Below are 16106 nucleotides of genomic sequence, written 5' to 3'. Positions count from 1 at the left end.
TATAATTGCTTGTGGCCAAATGTATTACATCATTAAACTTCTCACTAATAGATGCATTGATTTTTTTGTATTAAGCCAATTTTGTATTAAACAATATTTGAACAAAATGTTCACCTTCTACCATGCCTTACATGCCTGCACAATGAAACTTGCATGAAGAAAATGGTACATTTAAAAATGTAACACTTTAAGGTTATATGACTTTAGAGTACATTTAGGATGCACATTTTGTTTGCATGGAATTTTCTGCCTCTGAAATCCTTGACCGATGTGCAGTGAGGCAAAGGGCGGCGGGCGAATCGGTTCGTGTCATGTCTACTTTTCTGCTTGACTTCCTGAAGTTGGTAACATTAGCTAACACAGAGTAGCAGGCTTTCTCTCCTTCTCTCTGCCACTGCGTGTTTGTGTGCTTATGTTTCTCTCTAATATGGAGAGGCATGGCAAAAAAAGACATACAGAGAGAGACGTGTTCAGATTTCCCTTCAATGCATTTCAAGAGTATTTGTAATATATCCTATTGTGCAAAACAAAACACTGCAATGCTGGGTTTTGTTTTGTTTGTTTGTTTGTTTTATTTAAATCTCTATGAGCCAAAGTCATTTTATCAAAATGTAATTATCTGTAGTTTTTTGGTCAAACTTTCAAAAACTGAGTGAGGAGCATCAGTATCAGTAACTTCCAAAACAAAGCTCACGCTCATGCTAGCAGTTCTGTTCACCTTATATTTATTATATTTATCATTTTGACTTAGCACGTTAGCATGCTAACAAATTAAAACGAAGCTCAAAGCATAGTTGAGGCGCTCAGTTTATGTTTCCATTTTAAAACATTTTATCATAGAACAAAGTAGTGGACTAATTAAAATGTTGATGGTACTACATGAAAGGGACTTTGGGAGTTTGTATCCTTGGGGCATTATGAAAGTTAGGGGAACTCAAACATGTGAACCTCATGTTGGTCTTAGAAGAAAGAATATATATATATATGTGTGTATATATATATATATATATATATATATATATATATATATATATATATATATATATATATTATGATAGCTGACTGTTTTCATTATTAACAATTTGCCTTTCAAAACAGTTTGCATAGAGATAGAAAGGAACTAATGGACACTGAAGCATATGACCTGCAGCAAAGGTCCCCCTGAAAATCAAACAATGATCATGCCATGCAGGCATGCCATCTGTGCCTTAGCCATAAGCATCATGGGATGCCCATCCCAATCATAAGCCAAGCTGGTTGCACAGCTTTTCGGATGACGGGGTTGGTTGAAAGAATTGGAAGAGCTGTCATTAAACTTTATGCACACATTCAGGTTCCCAGAGGATGAATCATGCCAACTTTGTTGATGTGTCACCTACTGCTCCCGGGAGGTTCAAATTTTCAGTGCACTGCCACAAGGTTGATGTTGTGGTTTTGGAAACTAGAAAAACTATTTTGTAGATCTGAATAAAAAAACCAAGTTTCCATCAACCTCCGCTGGACCTTGTGTTGCGTGCCAATAATCATTTATAAGCATGCTAGACTAAAATTTAAAGAAATGACAAATATGTCGAACTTGCTGAAGATTACTGCACTAACATCATCACTGTAGGCATGTTTGTGTGAAGAGGTTTAGTACCAAGTTACAGAATACGTTTCTTGTGTATGATTGGGATGATTAGTTACTGCAAATACAATCAAAATTACAAGTTCATCTTCTTCTTGCCCTCCTTCTAGGGAAGCCATCAGCCTGGTGTGTGAGGCTGTTCCAGGGACCAAAGGAGCTCTGCGGAAGAGAAAGGTAGCTTGCATGGATGTACAGAATGGGAGGGAGGGAAGAAGGATAAAAGAATGGCATAATCACTGGAAAAGTAATGCCCACTCCATGAGACCTGAATGTTAGTAAGATATATAGTAGCTGGAAAAATAGGAAATGGCATTACATATTAATTTACCCATGCACATTCTATATATAGCGTCCCATCTCTATGTTTCCTTTCCTTCCTTGGTTTATATAAAAAGAGAGGGAAAATAAAGAGGGAGAGAGGGGGAGATTAGAGAAGAGAGAGGCTGAGGAGAGAAGAGGGAGAGATGAAGAGGTATGGGACTGTGTGCGTGGGTGTAGCTCCAGCCCACGATGCACTGCACACCGCACACAGTGCTTAGTGACTCATGTAGCGCACAATATCTGTGATTAGGACGCCAAGCTAGTGTGTGTGTGGGTGCGCATGTATATGACCGTCTGTATTCTGTGTGTGCGTCCACAGCCTGTGAGGATCTGTGTCTTAATGTGGGGTGTGAAATGAAGCATTGCTCTCCTCTCTAGAGCTTGTTCAAATGTCAGGGAAGAGTACATAACACAAAATCCAAGCAGGCTAGTTTTTCTTCCTCTTAGAATCGATGTATGGTATAAGGTGCTGCTGGTTTGGCTGTGTGACAGACACACGCTTGTGACATCAGCTTCACGCTGAGAATTTTGAATGGGTTTTGACTATTTTTTCTGGCTTCTTTGAATCCTACCTTTATCGGACATATCCTGTCCAACACTTTACAGTCCTGTTTGTCTTTCTTACTGACAAAACATCTGCCTGGATTTCCGTGCAGGAGGAGAGCACATGTTTGTGTGTTTGCAACAATCATGTTACCACAGATTTTATGCAGTTGCACTTCAGTTATGCATCAGTGAACTATGTAAAGGAACTGTTTTATGTTTAAGAGAAAAAGCCAGCAGCTGGTTAGTGCACCTTTGCAGAAACAGTGGAAACTGCCCAAAGGAAACTAGTAGAGGTTTAAAAAAGTACCAGGATGCAAACAATTCCAGAGCCTTCATGTTTGTTGGGGAACTTCTAAGGTGCTCGTCTTCTGATTTTGTTACCTTCCAAGTCTCTATTCTAGGCTAAATCAGTTTTGTTTTATTTGTGTCTTATTGTGTCTGATCCTTACAGCCACCATCCAAAGCTCTGTCCAGTATTTTGGGGAAGAGCAATCTGCAGTTTGCCGGCATGTCCATCAACCTCAACATCTCCACAAGTAGCCTCAACCTGATGACCCCTGACTGCAAACAGGTCAGTCGGGATCTTTGTTAACAATTACAGAACATGTAGTAGAAATACATAATACTACTACCAATATTAAAACTGCTGCTTAAGACAATTACATCAAGGAAGTGAGTTGTTTTGTTTTTTTAAGAGTTTTAGAGTTTAAGAGGCAAACAGACAGGAAGAGACTAGCAGGAATGTGACAACCAGAGACCAATAAAAGTCAAGGCAGTATAATCCCTGGCCATGTACCTAGTTATAGTTATTCCAACTTTGAGGGGAGTGATTGATCCACCAAACACCTAATATAGCTACAAGGCTACAAATTATGTTGCAGTTTCCCTTAAATGCTAGAACACCCCTCTAATCTTTGATTTGATTGTTTGTAGTTTCTGATAGGAAAAAGCAAGATCCTAATACACCCTGGTACAAAAGGAAATAGAAGTATAGACAACCACAGAAAACTGCACTAAAAACAAACTAAAAGCCGAAGCCATGTGAAGCAATGGCATGTTGGAGTTCCCCTTGAATTGTTGCGTGGCCATGTAGTTCACCTACGATAAATATTTAGGAGAATGAATTGTATTGTATTGTATTGTTGTTGCACCTCATGAATACGAACATGTATGTGAAAGATGTCTTTTACAATCCAGACCTACAAGCTAGCAAAATTAGCAACAAGCGGGTGTTTGTAGGCTGCTGGACAGCCGATCCAAGCAACCACAAACCAACTTTTAATGAAGTTTGAATAAAGCATGAGCTTTAGAAACCCAACGAAAAACATCAAACTATGAGAGTTCGATATGGAAAAGGCAAGTTATTGTTAGGCAACACTGCAGTTAATTAGCTGCAGCATAAATCTGTTCAATGTAATCTATTTAAAAGAATATCCAGAGATTTAGTAAAAACAAAAATCTGCAGGCAAGAACACAGCATTGAGTCTAAAATAGCAGTTTAGCAGTTCCTAGAATATTTCCAAGGAAATACCTGTACAATAACACATTTTACACATGTCATGATTCAGACTGCAATGCCATGAAACTCAGGTTCTCTCCGGGTATTTGAACAAACAGCTGTTTCAACTGGCTGAACACAGTGGAAAGAGGGCTAAAGTTACCGACACCTTAATGAACTTGGAAACAGCTGGTGTAAAGACCAAAAAAAACCCGACACTGGCACGTTGTGAAACATGCTTGAAACCTCAGAAATAACTGCATTTTATTTTTATTTTATTTAGCATTTTCACTGGAATGGCTCCATGGTATAGTGATTCTAACATTCACCTAACAAGTGAACGAAAGATAGGAGCATATTTTAGTTTTACTGCTAAGAAGTTTTAAGGGGATGAAGGGCAGCTTTTAAAGAATTATTTTTATAAAAGAACAGATGGTGAAATTCAAATTTTATCATTTCATCAGTACACATGAGAACATAGTGACTTCATGTATGCTTGTATGTATGCATTACCATGTGATAACACGTATGCACTGTATTTTCTTCTTGACAGATTATAGCCAACCATCACATGCAGTCCATTTCCTTTGCATCAGGTGGAGACCCTGTAAGTACTCAAATAACAGAATAGGATATAATTTTTTAAAAAATACTTGAAATTTGACTTTAAAAACACTACATTTTGTTAAAGATGTTTAAAAATTATCTTAATACAATTATAAGTGCTGTTTTAAGTACGGGCATGCTTTACACTGCCAATCAGATATTTTATTTTAATGGAATGTATTATAAAATTCTACACTATATCTTTCTAATTTTTATAATTCTGTTTGTTTTATTTTATTAGTTTTAATTATATCAGTGGTATTTTACAAGATGTATCATTCATTACAGGATACAACAGATTATGTTGCCTATGTAGCAAAGGACCCAGTTAACAGAAGAGGTGAGCATTCATTGATTAAACGCTCTGCAGACTTGCAGCGTCATGCTTATGAAAATGTGTTGCTGTGACTCTTGTCAGCGTGCCACATCTTGGAGTGCTCTGATGGACTAGCCCAGAACGTCATCAGTACCATCGGCCAGGCCTTTGACCTTCGCTTCCAGCAGTACCTGCAGTGTCCCTCAAGCAAGCTGTCGTCCACACATGACAGGTGAGATAAAAATAGCGCATCACAAAGTACCTGTTCACTAACACAAGAAAATATAGAAGGTGATAATTTTATCAAATACAGCACAGCAATGCAGTACAGTGTTAAGTTTCATGACTGAAGTGTTCATTCAGGGTATTAAACATGGAGGAGTTACCTTGGACGGAGGAAGAGGAGGAGTCAGCAGAGCACCCTTACTATAACAACATCCCCGGGAAGATGCCTCCCCCTGGAGGCTTCATTGACACCAGGCTGACCAATCAAAATGCAGATGGTTGCCAGGTACAGCTTAGTTTAACTTTGTGTTTCTTGTGTAAACAAACGTATACAAATTGATTGGCTATTTTTAATGTGTCATCCTGTGTCCTGATATATGGGGAAGAAATCAGAAGGATATAAACAATATTTTCAAATGATACAAAATAGTGTCACTTTTTTTCATTGATGTTGTTTGACAGTTTCTGTGATTATGGCACAATGCACACTCCATGACCAGAGATTCACCTCTTTTATATTCCTGTCATATTCCTTTCTAAGCATGTTTCCAGTATTCTATATTGTCAGTGTACCTAATGATAATACCTCTAAATTATAAGGTGTCTTAAAAACTGTAATCTCCAATAGTTTGGAAGCTTATTCTGGCAGCTCTAATGGTCATGCTCAGGACACTTAGTCTTGTTGGACCCACTGCAGTTACATTGGTGATTTTGTTTACACATAGCAGTTGTCTGATTTTAGCCTAAATTGCTGGGTGCCATTTAGACATTTTTCAAGATCTCAGTTAAATGGAAACTTGCCCAATGAGATCCTGCTGAAATCATGAATATACACTCACTGGTCACTTCATTAGTTGCACCTTACTAGTACTTGGTTGAACCCTTTTTGCCTTTATTTGAAAAAAGTAAACTTAATGTCATATTCCAGAAACCAAGTTGCGATTGAGCTTTGTGATATGGAGCATTTTCCTGCTGGAAGCAGCCATCAGAAGAGGGCACACTGTGGGTATAAACGTGGTCAGCAATAACACTCAAGCAGAATGAGTAGTTTTTGGTATTAACGGCCCAAAATTTGGATAAAAATATCCCCAACATCCCCACCAACACCACTGTAGCTTCGACTTCCTGTTTTTAGTTCACAGGAGTGTCCACCAGTGTGGTCTTCTGCTGCTAGATGCTCTTCTGCCTACCTTGGCTATAATGAGTGTTACTGTTGCCTTTATATAAACCCGAGGCAGTCTGGGCATTCTCCTCTGACCTCTGACATCAACAAGGAATTTAATCCTGAGTAACTGCTGCTCGCTGGATATTTCCTTTTGTTTTTGGACTTTTCTCTGTAAACACTAGACATGTTTTTGTGGGAAAATCCCAGTAGACCAGCAGATTCTAAAAGACTCAGACTAACCTGATTGACACCAACTACTGTGCCATGTTCTGAGTCGATTAAATCACCTTTCTTCCCCATTCTGATGCTCAGTTTGAACTTCAGGAGATCTCCTGGACCATGTTTGCATGCCTAAATGTATTGAGTTGCTGCCATGTGATTGGCTGATTAGACATTTGCGTCAACAAGCGATTCAGCAGGTGTGGCTAATACAGTGTCCAGTGAGTATATATAAAAAGTAAACAATACTTAAAATAGTCTTAAACCTTATCAACACATCATCATTTATTTCAAAATAATCTTAAATATCCAGTGTTTTTCTGCATGTCATTAGATGGGTCCAGGATCTGTCGATCAGACATATTACCAAGGGCGGCAAAGCTGGGGAGATGAAAGAAAGACTTTCTTCATGCAACAGGGTAAGTACATCCACTATGCAAGATATTCAGTTCTGCAACATTTTATGCCTCCAAAAGTATAAATGATTGTTTTTTCAAATCTCTAGGATCATTTGATATAAGTGGACTCCCAGAGACTAAAGGTCAAGCACCAAATGCAGAAGAAATGCCCACCTATGTGAACACCCAGCAGATCGATGCCCAGGTGCTCGCAGCTCTCCAGGCAGAGGCTGAAAATGTGACAAAGGGCATGGCAGCTGCAGCCAAAGAGAGCCCACAGAAGGACCTGTTTGATATGAGTAAGACTTCGTTACCTTGTATTAAAAAGTCAGTTCGTATTCAGATATTGGATATGGAAGTACTGTCTGATTTATTTTTATGGTAAACATAGTTTAACATTTGCCAGTACATTTTTATTTATTTTCACTTTTTATCTTTCATGACTTTGATGAAAATATAATTTAATGCTTGTATGATAAAGCAGTAGAAAGAAGCTGAATAGTATCTGTTGGCTTCCTTCAGAATAATACTGTAAGACGACTAGAATCAGAGTTCGTAATTATAGAGGTTTCCCAGATTTTGTTTCTCAGTGACTTAAGCTCGGCGTCATAATAACATCATGTCAGTATGAAGACAAAAGGACGACTGTGATAATGGCAGTGTGTGGTTGTCCCCTTCCTCCTTCTAACTTCAGCTTTAGCTTTGCTATTAATACACATGGAAGATCAAAGGCATACACATGAAGAAACCATGACACAAATTACATGTAAAGCATGAGCTGTGCAATTTAAATGTGAATGTTTCTTTTGGAAATTTTTAAATTCAGGCTTCAATGTCCACCTACTGTAGTTCTATAACAGTTAATCACATTTTAGTGAGTTCATGTTAATTGTTACCTTTTTTTTTTATCCAGGTAAAAGTCATTGAGATTAAAACCTATTTTCCAATAGAGACCTGGTCAAGAGGGCCAACAGATAACAATATAACAAGTAAAAACACAACAAAAACTAAAAAATAGCTGAAAAAATATATACATTGTTACTATTCTATTTCATAAATATTATATGTACAGTTTCTGAGCTGCTCCTCATCATCACAACAAATGACTGACTGACTCTGATTGGTTAAGTTATAGGTTGATACCTTTGTAGGCAGCTGACAGTCCAGCAGCCCTCTCTCTGTGACCCTGGCTTAGGATACCTTTCAAACCATCAGACACAAAACAGTGTCATCAGCATATCATCACATCAGTTTACATGCTATGGGAAACAGTACAGGCACATTCAGGGGATGTTTAGTATATTTGTCACATTTAAATGTTTCAGATCATCAAACCAATTTAACACTAGGCAAAGATAAATAAAGTAAATGCAAAAAATGCAGTTTCAAAGTGAGGATTTCTTTTATTAATACAATGGTATCCAAACCTACCTGGGCCTGTGTGGAAAAACTGCCCCCTAAACCTAATAACTGGTTGTGCCACTCTTGGCAGCAAGAACTGCAATCAGTTGTTTGTGATAACAGGCAATGAGTATATTACGTCACTGTGGAGGAATTGTGGCCTCTGCAGAATTGTTTGAAATCAGTCACACTGGAGAATTTTTGAGTATGAGCACCCTGTGTACGGTCAGCATCCCAATCAAATTTATGTCTGGATTTTCACTCCAAAACCTTCATTAACATTTTTGAGTCATTTGTGGCTAATGGCTCTCACTGTGAATTGCTGGAGTACCAAAGCCTACCAAAGCCTTAGAAATGGCTTTCTAGCTAGATTTTAAAGACTTTGTGTCTCAGCTGGTTCTTTAGATCATGATATGGTGCTTTTTGAGATTGTTTCGCTACCTACACTTTGTCAGGCAGGTTCTATTTAATTGATTTCTCAATAATCAGACCTGAGGATGGCTAGTGAAATTCATGTAGTTAATTCATGATTTAACAGTTATTCAAATAGACCAGGTAGGCTTAGATAGTTTTATCCCCTCAATAAATAAAATCATTGTTTAAAAACTGCAGTTTGGATTTACGTGTGTTATCTTTATATGATAATATACACAATATGCAAAAAACCAAAAGCTCAAGAAGGGGACAAATATTTTATCACAGCACGGCGGATGGAGTATATTTGGGGAATGAATACAGTATGTGTTTCTATTTTGAGGATCAACTCTGTTGAACACTGAATTTAGAAAAATGAAGCTCATATATTGCAGTTATTGACAAAATCAACATTTGATTTGTCAAAGTCAAAAGGAAGAAACACTTTTAGATTCCGTTTTTGTCTATTTGATAGTTATGCTGATTTCAATTTTTAATTTCCTCTACCTACTTTTCCTCTCTTAACTCACCTTTTGGCACTGTCCTCATCGTGCCAGAGCCCTTCGAAGATGCAATCCAGTCCCAGTCCCAGTCTCAGGGACAGGCCCAGTCCCAGGTATCCGGTCTTCACAAGGCAGCATCCGTGGACAACTCGAGCCCTCTGCTTGTGCGCTCTCTGGCCTTCCGGGCTCAGGAGGAGCTGGAGGGCCAAATGTGGTACCACGGTAAAATGAGTCGCCGCGATGCTGAAAAACTTCTGAAAAATGACGGGGACTTTCTCGTCCGTAAGAGCACTACCAACCCAGGGTCCTACGTACTGACAGGCATGCACAATGGAATTGCCAAACACCTGCTGCTGGTGGACCCTGAAGGCACGGTAAGACGGGTGAGGCGGGTGTAGCAGGACACACGGAGCTTGATTCATTAACTCTTTTGTGAATGCATGAAAGTAAAAGCTGAAACTCTCATTAGACCAAAGCAGACTCTGAATATCTGTCTTCCTTTTTCTTTTTAAGGTACGGACAAAAGATCACATATTTGACAGCATTAGCCACCTTATTGGCCATCACCGTGACAACAACCTGCCGATTGTTTCAGCCGGGAGTGAACTGTGTCTCCTACAGCCTGTGGGAAGGAAACAGTGATGCTTGCGATGCCTGACCGATAATAGGAAGCGCTAAAGTGGCCTCTCACTACAGAGCTTGAAGATGAAACATGAGTCGATGCTTCAAGGCTCAGTTCGCTCAAAGAGTTATTGAGACAAACTGATCTGCAGTTACTTAACCGGAGACGCTGGAAGATGCAGGAGTTGTTAAAGATGAAAAAAAAAAACAATAGAGAACTGTTATTATTTTGTTGTGATGACTGAAATGCTATATTTTTGACAAGACTTAGGTGCATTTGGACACAATATCTCGATTTGGTGTTTTAAAAGATTAAGAAAAAGACTATTGTTCTTGTAGTTTAGACAAAGCGCAAATCAAACCTCAAAGAGGTATTAACAAGAGTATTTTAGAATAAAAATCTGAAACTTTCGTTTTGTCTGTCAAGCACAACCACATTTCTACAGGAACCGTCGGCTAAGAGGTTGAGGAAACAGAAACGCTCTTTATAACGAAATTACGTTCAGAAAAACGTCCTTTAATCTCACCAACAGCGTGACAGCTTATTAGTAACTATAAGAAAAACCTAGCTTTTATCGGGGTTTAGGCCTGAATGTGTTTTTTTTTTCTTTTCTTTTGCTTTGCAGTTGTCACAAATTGTTGGGTGGGGGGAGGGGGTGCAAACAGCCACCCTTTCACAGTGCTGTCAATGGCTTTAACGATAACGTTTTTTATGAAGTAGTTTCTCGTGTCACTGCAGTCGCATGACTTAAAATCAACCGTTCTCGTGGCCATGTTCGTAGACCTTGATACCCCTTTATTTGAAAGAGGTGCTTATGTATGCTGACACTGTAAAAAAATAAAAAAGACAAAAAATATATGCTTTTCAAACTATTTCCGAATTGGTTTTTCGCTGAATTATTTTAGGTGTGTAGTCGGTGATTAGTTTTGGGGCTTGCAATGGATATTCTCACATCTTTGATTCACATTTTCAGCTTTTTGTGAACCTTTAAAATCTTAAATATTATTATTACTATTATTATTTGAAGGATCTGAAACCAATAGCACAAAACAAAGTTAGGTCACTTAGTTCACGCGTGTCAGACGAGTGTCTTGCGTTTACGCCAAATGTTTTCGATCGTTTTCAGTTACTGTTAGCTTTTGATTTCTCAGTGTCGACATCTTATGATAAAAACAGTTTTGCCACAAGATGTCACCCTAGAGTTGGATAGTTACCCCTGTCAGTTGCATCTGCTTTGGATAACACTGCGTTTGAAAGGAAAATACAGCTTTTAAGCCAGTTTTTAACCATTAATTTTCAGTTTGCAATCCACTGTATGCTCTCATTCCTCTGGACAGTTTAGTATTTATGTTGTTTTTAAAAAGCCCATAGAAGTGGTACACAGCAGCACTGGAAACTGACTTTTTTTTCTTTTATTTAATGCTTTTATCCTTACTAATGTCAGGACACCGATGGATACCAAATGAATGGGGCATTGTATCTGATATGCACTGGATCACTTCAGTTGAACCCAAATCAGCATGTGTTCAATGAGTTTGACAAGACAGATGCAATGTAATATAATGTGCCTGTGTTTTGCTGCAAGAGGGAGTGTACAGTACATGCATCTCACAACCCACAGCACTGGGGTCCTTATGAAAATGTAAAAAAAAACAACAACAACAAAACATCCACCACATCTGTTTTGGGTTAATGTGTTTGATTCATTGTGTCCCAATGGAGAAGGACACAAAGAGAATTTTGTCATTTACTTTTGCATTCTCCACTTCTTTGCGACATAATTTCATCAAATCAAATAACTCTGAAGAAAGAATAATGTGCTAAATTATTTAAAAGCACTCTGCTAATGTAAAAAAAAGAAGCTTTTTTTCTAAAATCTGAATTTGTAGGAACACAAAATACCAAACAAACAAAGCGTATATCAAAAGCAACCGTACTCGAATCTCGCCGAGGATCAGCTTTGAGACTTAAAGAAATGACCAAACTCCTCACTGGGACAAAAACTAAGAACATGGCGTCTTTCCAGATTTCTGTTGATGAAAATGTGCCTTTTATTTGTACAATGTTTGTTTTTAATTTCTCCTTTCTCTCTTCCTTCAAAGTGCAATAGCTGATCTTCAATGGGGCATGCCTGTTCACTAGAGGTTGTGTTTTTGCCCTGCTGCGTGTTGCTGCTTGAGACTACTGTTCCCTCTCACTATCTGTCTCCCACCCTCCCTCCTTCCCTCTCTATTATATATTATAAATGTATCATTTCGAGATTCTAAATATAAATCTTTGTCAGAGGAAATCACACAGAAACTCACTATTTTGGGACAGGTATTTAAAAAAACTGGGGGGGAAAAGGAAATAAAAACATAGAGACAACAAGTCCAAATGATGTTTACAGATTTAATCTTTTGGTTGTATTAGTTAATCATTATTCTGTATGACTGTTGGCAATAAAACCGTGAATGTGTAGAATCGCTGTTGTTTCTCTGCTGTAATAGTTTCGGGTATTAATATTTCTGCTCATGAGTCACAGATTTCTTATCTAAAATGCGCAGGTGGTTTTAATTTACCCACATTCACATATACTTGACTTTGAGATGTGTTACTCTGGGTCATCCACAGTCCGCACTATTTATATTAGTTCCCATGGCAAGCAAGAGTAAATAAGTTCCAGGTGCGGTCTGTGGATTGTCCACAGTGACTGGAAATTGGTTTTAGGAAATAGATGTTGTGAGCCACAGAAAACACAACTTAGTGTATATGCATTGTGTGTTCGATTGCCTCCAGAAATCGTTAAAACATACCGGTAACATTTTACATCTTTTTTTTCCTTTTCTTTTTTTTGCATTTTCAGCCTTTATTAGATGGTGCAGTACAGGGAGTGGACAGGAAAGCAGGGAAAAGAGTTGTGGTAAGGACATGCAGAAAATGGTCTGGGTCAGACTCAGAGCCGAACCTTTGCAGCAGCCTTCAGCACTGAGTCACCTGTACAGCCAGGTGAGCTACAGCGACACCCATGCTTCTAAATCTTGACTAACAAAATCAAAAGCATGGCTAGATTACACAGTAAATACTTTTATTGGTGAACCAAGCCTTTATAAGTTCCTTTCATAAACAAAGCAGAGCTGCACTCTCTTGGCCACAAGGTGATTCTAATGAATTGTTACACAGTAAATTTAATAGTTTTCCATTTTAATTTACTGAGTGAAAGCAGATTTTTTTTTATCTAACATGAATATCTGCAATTTGTATTTCACATGCTGCATTCACGTGCCTCTTTACAGTCTTCAGCTTTCTAGCGTCATGCTTTTAAAGCTCAAAACAAATGCACACAAAGAACTGCTGTAGCTGCATAGAGAACATGCAGCAGTACTGAGTAAGACCAGCAGATGGAGCCCTTGTATCACGAACGCTTTCATTTTGAGCACAATGCTACTGATATAATACAAAAAACGCACCTGTTTGTTTCTTCACAATGAGTAACTCTTGCCTTGGTTATTATACAATGCAGATTACAGTAACTGCCCAGCATACCGTAGGATTACTGATTAAATACAAACTACGTCGATTAATAAATACCTTCAGCTGTGTGCCATTGCAATAATAATAGTCTACAATCATTCTTCATTACATTGGTTTTTGCAGTGATATAATTGCACTTATTTCGTAACTGCGGGTAAGTTTTCACTTCTAATTTATCATAGGAGCTCACAGCTGCAACTACAGAGGTAAAAGTCCTTTCTGTTGAGGGTAAGAGCACCAGTCATCTGTGGAAGTGACTGTTATCCAGCAAAAAAACCCAACAACAAAAAAAGGACAATGTGACTCCAAACTCTTGAGCACTGGAGGCTGGACTTGAAAGAGCCATACATTACAGATGATGAACATATAGCAAAAAGAAACCACTGCCCTGCAGCTAATGTCAGAAGTCTACCCTTCATTTAAAGAAACACTTTTTTTGGGAACAATGCTCTCCGTTGTGACCACTGCACAAACCCTTAAGCTCAGAGTATTATTGTAAATTACTCCTGTCTCCTTTTAATCTTCTCTGTCACTCGCAGCCTCAGCAGTACCTCTGCTTGCTCCAGCCACCACTGAAACCTTTCCGTGGCCCCTGTCTGACTCCTGTCCTCTCTCCGGCTCTGACTGCCTGGAGCCCTGCTGGTTCTGGCTGCTCCACGACTTGCTCCTGCTGCGGCTGGGCTCTAGGGACTGTCTGTTTCCGCTTCCGTTCACAGACGCCTTCGCCCTGTAGCAAAAGCCGCAAACTAGACCCAGGAAAGCTCGCCTCATCTCGCGGCTGGCCAGAGTGTAGATGACTGGGTTCATCGCGGAGTTGAGCACCGCCAGCCCAATGAACCAGTGGGCTTCGTAAAGAATGGGGGACCTCTGCTCGGACGCTACATCCACCAGGAGCAGGACAAAGAGGGGAGTCCAGCAAGCGATGAAAACTCCAACTACAATGATGACAGTGCGCAGTAGGGACATGGCGTGCTCTGAACTGCTGTGCTTGCTCACCTTTCGGCTACTGGACTTGACCAAGATGTAGATGCGGGCATACAGGATGGCTATGGCTGAGAGCAAAAGTATGAAAACCGTGATGCAGAAAGCAACATATTTCTTGGTGTAAAGAGGGAGGATTGTAGAGCAATCAGGGAGGTTATTCAGGCAGTTCCAGCCCAGAATAGGCAAAGCTCCAAGAGATATAGCAATCAGCCAGCAGGTCCCTATGAGCAGAAATACCCTGTAGTTCTTGTTCGCATCATAAGGCCTCATTTTGATCATAGTAAGGTGTCTCTCTATAGCAATAGCCAGGAGACTGAAAATGGAGGCTCCAAGTGCTACAAACATGCTCCCCTCTCTCACAAACCAGAGAGCAGGTGAGAGCTGCAGGGTCTTCTCTCCAGACAGGAGCAGGTTGACCAGGTAAGCGACTCCAGCCAGCAGGTCGCACATTGCCAGGTTAGCGATGAAGAAGTACATGCGGTTGTGGAACCTGTGGTTCCTCCATATGGCTACAAGCACTGTGAGGTTCTCCAAGACGATGAAGCTGCAAACGATGAGGAAAACTACGGTTTTGGTGTCCACAGTGCCGGGGCTCGCGCCACTGCTTGGTCGGTTGGCCAGCTTTCCTGTGTAGTTGTAGTGGAGCTGGATCTGAGAGTTGATCATTGTCCAAAGAATACCAGCAGCCGACACTGGAGGTCAGACTCGAGCAGGGAGCGCGGTGTCCACTGTGTTCAACTGCAGGAGTAGATTGAGCGTTATTTTAGAGAGCAGCCAATTTACAGATCATCATGCTGCCATCATTGTCCTTGTGCGGTTTGTTTGATTAAATTCCACTAATTATAGAAACAAAAGGTTATTCACCAGAAACACACTCGCTATTGTAAAAAACACCTTGAAATAAACTCTGATGTCGCTTTCCCCCCTCTCCTTTGAAACAGAGAAGTCTTGGAAATCGAAGCCGCTCATTTGAAAACACCTAATTATGCATAAAATTAGCATATTTCTGGCACAGTCGTCACGTGTAAATTATCGACGGATTTCAGCAAATAGCGCCAGTTTAATTACTGAGTGGTTTTTTTTGTTGTTTTTTTTGCAGCTTCAAGCTGTCTAAATCTCCAAGAAAGAACCAGCAGCTTTAAAACAACTTACCTCTGGATGCTCGCAGTTCGCTTTGTTTTTAAAGTCAATCCCGCACTTTTGGACGCACATTTCATCGCAGTCGATTATCTGAGTTCCTTTCTTTTCTGTTGAACTTTAAGTCTTTCTTCGTTGTTCGGCAGAAGAGAGCAGCTCCTCATCTTTTTTCTTTTTTTTTTCACTGAGCTCTGGAAACTCCGGAGCTGTCGACGGTCGGCTGGTAGTCACACCCCTCCCTCCCCTCCTTCAGCCCGGACTGCGAGCGCAGGGAGGCTGCTCTAGGGGGTCAGAAGCGCATCACCGACAGGAGGTATGTTTGTGGACACGAGATGCAAAGATTCATTCTCACACGTTGTCCTCTGCTATGTTCGTTATAGCACTCACAACAAAACACTTACTTAGGGTTTTATTAACTGTGGAACCAAAGGTGCAAACCTACTTGTTTTTATCGTTTGCCTGCGCACCAAAGTGCTTTGGGTTTGTTTGTTTGTTTGTTTAAAGAGCTTTGGTAGCGTTGCTAGCTCACTAGGTAACAACAGTGACTCTTAATGTGAGCAGAAATGTTAAATATATATCTTTGGGCTACTTAAAACTCTGATAGGACTGTA

At 39.7% G+C, this 16106-nt stretch overlaps 2 protein-coding genes across 3 annotated transcripts in view; one reads left to right on the top strand and one right to left on the bottom strand.

The window, feature by feature from the left end:
• shc3 (SHC (Src homology 2 domain containing) transforming protein 3) overlaps positions 1-12324 on the top strand; it is a 30108-nt gene extending 17784 nt beyond the window's left edge. For both annotated transcript variants that reach the window (XM_026173611.2, XM_080304210.1), the window contains 10 exons: positions 1738-1801; positions 2946-3065; positions 4546-4599; positions 4887-4938; positions 5017-5146; positions 5278-5425; positions 6858-6942; positions 7029-7220; positions 9294-9613; positions 9753-12324. In XM_026173611.2, the coding sequence (XP_026029396.1) occupies positions 1738-1801; positions 2946-3065; positions 4546-4599; positions 4887-4938; positions 5017-5146; positions 5278-5425; positions 6858-6942; positions 7029-7220; positions 9294-9613; positions 9753-9881 (1294 nt within the window). In that variant the 3' untranslated portion in view covers positions 9882-12324. The remainder of the gene's footprint in view (positions 1-1737; positions 1802-2945; positions 3066-4545; positions 4600-4886; positions 4939-5016; positions 5147-5277; positions 5426-6857; positions 6943-7028; positions 7221-9293; positions 9614-9752) is intronic.
• Positions 12239-15875, bottom strand: s1pr3b (sphingosine-1-phosphate receptor 3b). Its single transcript, XM_026173613.2, has 2 exons — positions 15511-15875; positions 12239-15096 (listed from the first exon to the last, which is right to left on the bottom strand). The coding sequence occupies exon 2, from the start codon at positions 15022-15024 to the stop codon at positions 13891-13893; it is 1134 nt and encodes a 377-aa protein (XP_026029398.1). The 5' UTR covers positions 15025-15096; positions 15511-15875; the 3' UTR covers positions 12239-13890.
• Between the last annotated feature and the right edge of the window lie 231 nt (positions 15876-16106).

Source organism: Astatotilapia calliptera, chromosome 7 (assembly GCF_964374335.1).
Source record: "Astatotilapia calliptera chromosome 7, fAstCal68.1, whole genome shotgun sequence".
NCBI lineage: Eukaryota > Metazoa > Chordata > Actinopteri > Cichliformes > Cichlidae > Astatotilapia > Astatotilapia calliptera.
The sequence above is the reverse complement of the archived record's forward strand: the minus strand, read 5'-3'. Positions and strand labels throughout refer to the sequence as shown.

Excerpts from the sequence above, each read along its gene's own strand:
- s1pr3b (XM_026173613.2), bottom strand. The coding sequence starts at position 15,024 with ATGATCAACTCTCAGATCCAGCTCCACTACAACTACACAGGAAAGCTG.